Source organism: Pygoscelis adeliae, unplaced genomic scaffold (genome assembly GCF_000699105.1).
Source record: "Pygoscelis adeliae isolate BGI_AS28 unplaced genomic scaffold, ASM69910v1 Scaffold117, whole genome shotgun sequence".
NCBI lineage: Eukaryota > Metazoa > Chordata > Aves > Sphenisciformes > Spheniscidae > Pygoscelis > Pygoscelis adeliae.
The window spans coordinates 5,832,461-5,833,719 of NW_008825270.1; the positions used below are offsets into that span (position 1 = coordinate 5,832,461).

Genomic DNA, 1,259 nt, shown 5'->3' on the forward strand with positions numbered 1-1,259 from the left:
GCCCATTACAGGGCGGGAGCCCAGCAGCCTGCATGCCTTCGGCCCCTGGGACATGCCACTTATCTGCGCCCACCCACAGGACCCTGGGGGGCTGTAGCAGCACCCTCATGCCCACCACTCTCCTGCCTCACCTCAGCCTTCCCCAGCCTCGCCGTGCCAAGTGCCGCCTCAGCTGGATGCACCATCAGGCTGCAGGGCCCACCCCAGCAGCCCACACTCACCCGTGTTGAAGCCACGTCCCAGGGCCGGCCACGGTTTGTGGTTTTTCCACAGGTTACCCAAATACCAGTCGCTTTGGTTCTCCACCAGCCCAATCACCTGCTTGTCTGAGGAAACAGAGGGACGTGGATGCAGGCCGTCTTGCTGCAGGTTCAGAAGGCCCAAGCAAACCCACTGCGCTGGTGCTGTGGCAGATGGGGACTGCCACCCTGAGCCCAGCACCCAGGGTCCTGCCAGGGCCCCAGTGGGTCCCAGGGGCACCCTGTCCTCACCAGAAAACTTCCCGAAGACAGCCCAGAGCTCAGCGATGTCGGTGGCGAAGGTGATGTCGGTGTCCAAGACGATGACCTTGGAGAGGTTGGAGGGCAGTGCCTTGGTAAGCGTCAGCTTCATCAGCCCGTAGATGCCAGAGTAGTGCTTGTTGGGGATCCACGACACCTCCGGCTGCAAGGCGACACGGCCTCAGGGCTGGGCACGGCCATGCCCTTCCCCTGCCCAGGCAGGACGGCTGTGTGTGCCCGGCTCCTCGTGCAGAGGAGGCCAGCAGAGAGGCACAACAGAGCTGAGCAGCCAGCCCAGCCTGGAGCATCTCCTCCAGCTGCACTACCGGCAGCCACACCTCTCTCTCCCCAGGCCCTTCAGGCACTTGCTGGCTGCATCTCCTTCTCCTTTGCTCTCACCCTGGCCCGGCTCTTCTTCCAGCCACCAGAACCCCCACCTGAACCCCAGTGTTTCAGTGCTCGGTGGGGGACCCAGCTCCGCCGCAGAGGCAGTGCTACCCCCAAGGGGCCTCCCCACCCCTCCAGCACCAGCCCTGTGCCCCCCTTCTCAGCTGCACTAGCAACAAGTCCAGAAAGGGGAGCAGGTGAGCAAGGGACCAGCAGGAAAAGAGTTAATAAACCCCTTCCCGCTTGCCCCTCTCTGCTGCTTCCCTCCACCCTCCAAGCACTGGGTTGGGACAGGGCAAAGGGGGGGGGCAAGTGCCTGCCTTCAAGTCATCGGCGTTGTAGAAGCTGACATGGACTGATGGCACCATCCAG

The 1,259-nt window shown here is 63.4% G+C and overlaps 1 protein-coding gene across 1 annotated transcript in view; it reads right to left on the bottom strand.

Annotated features, from left to right (window-relative positions):
* GYLTL1B (glycosyltransferase-like 1B) overlaps window positions 1–1,259 on the bottom strand; it is an 18,198-nt gene that overhangs the window by 2,749 nt on the left and 14,190 nt on the right. The window contains exons 5-7 of the mRNA XM_009329750.1: window positions 900–1,056; window positions 492–663; window positions 206–326 (exon numbers count right to left, since the gene is read on the bottom strand). Of these exons, the coding sequence (XP_009328025.1) occupies window positions 206–326; window positions 492–663; window positions 900–1,056 (450 nt within the window). The remainder of the gene's footprint in view (window positions 1–205; window positions 327–491; window positions 664–899; window positions 1,057–1,259) is intronic.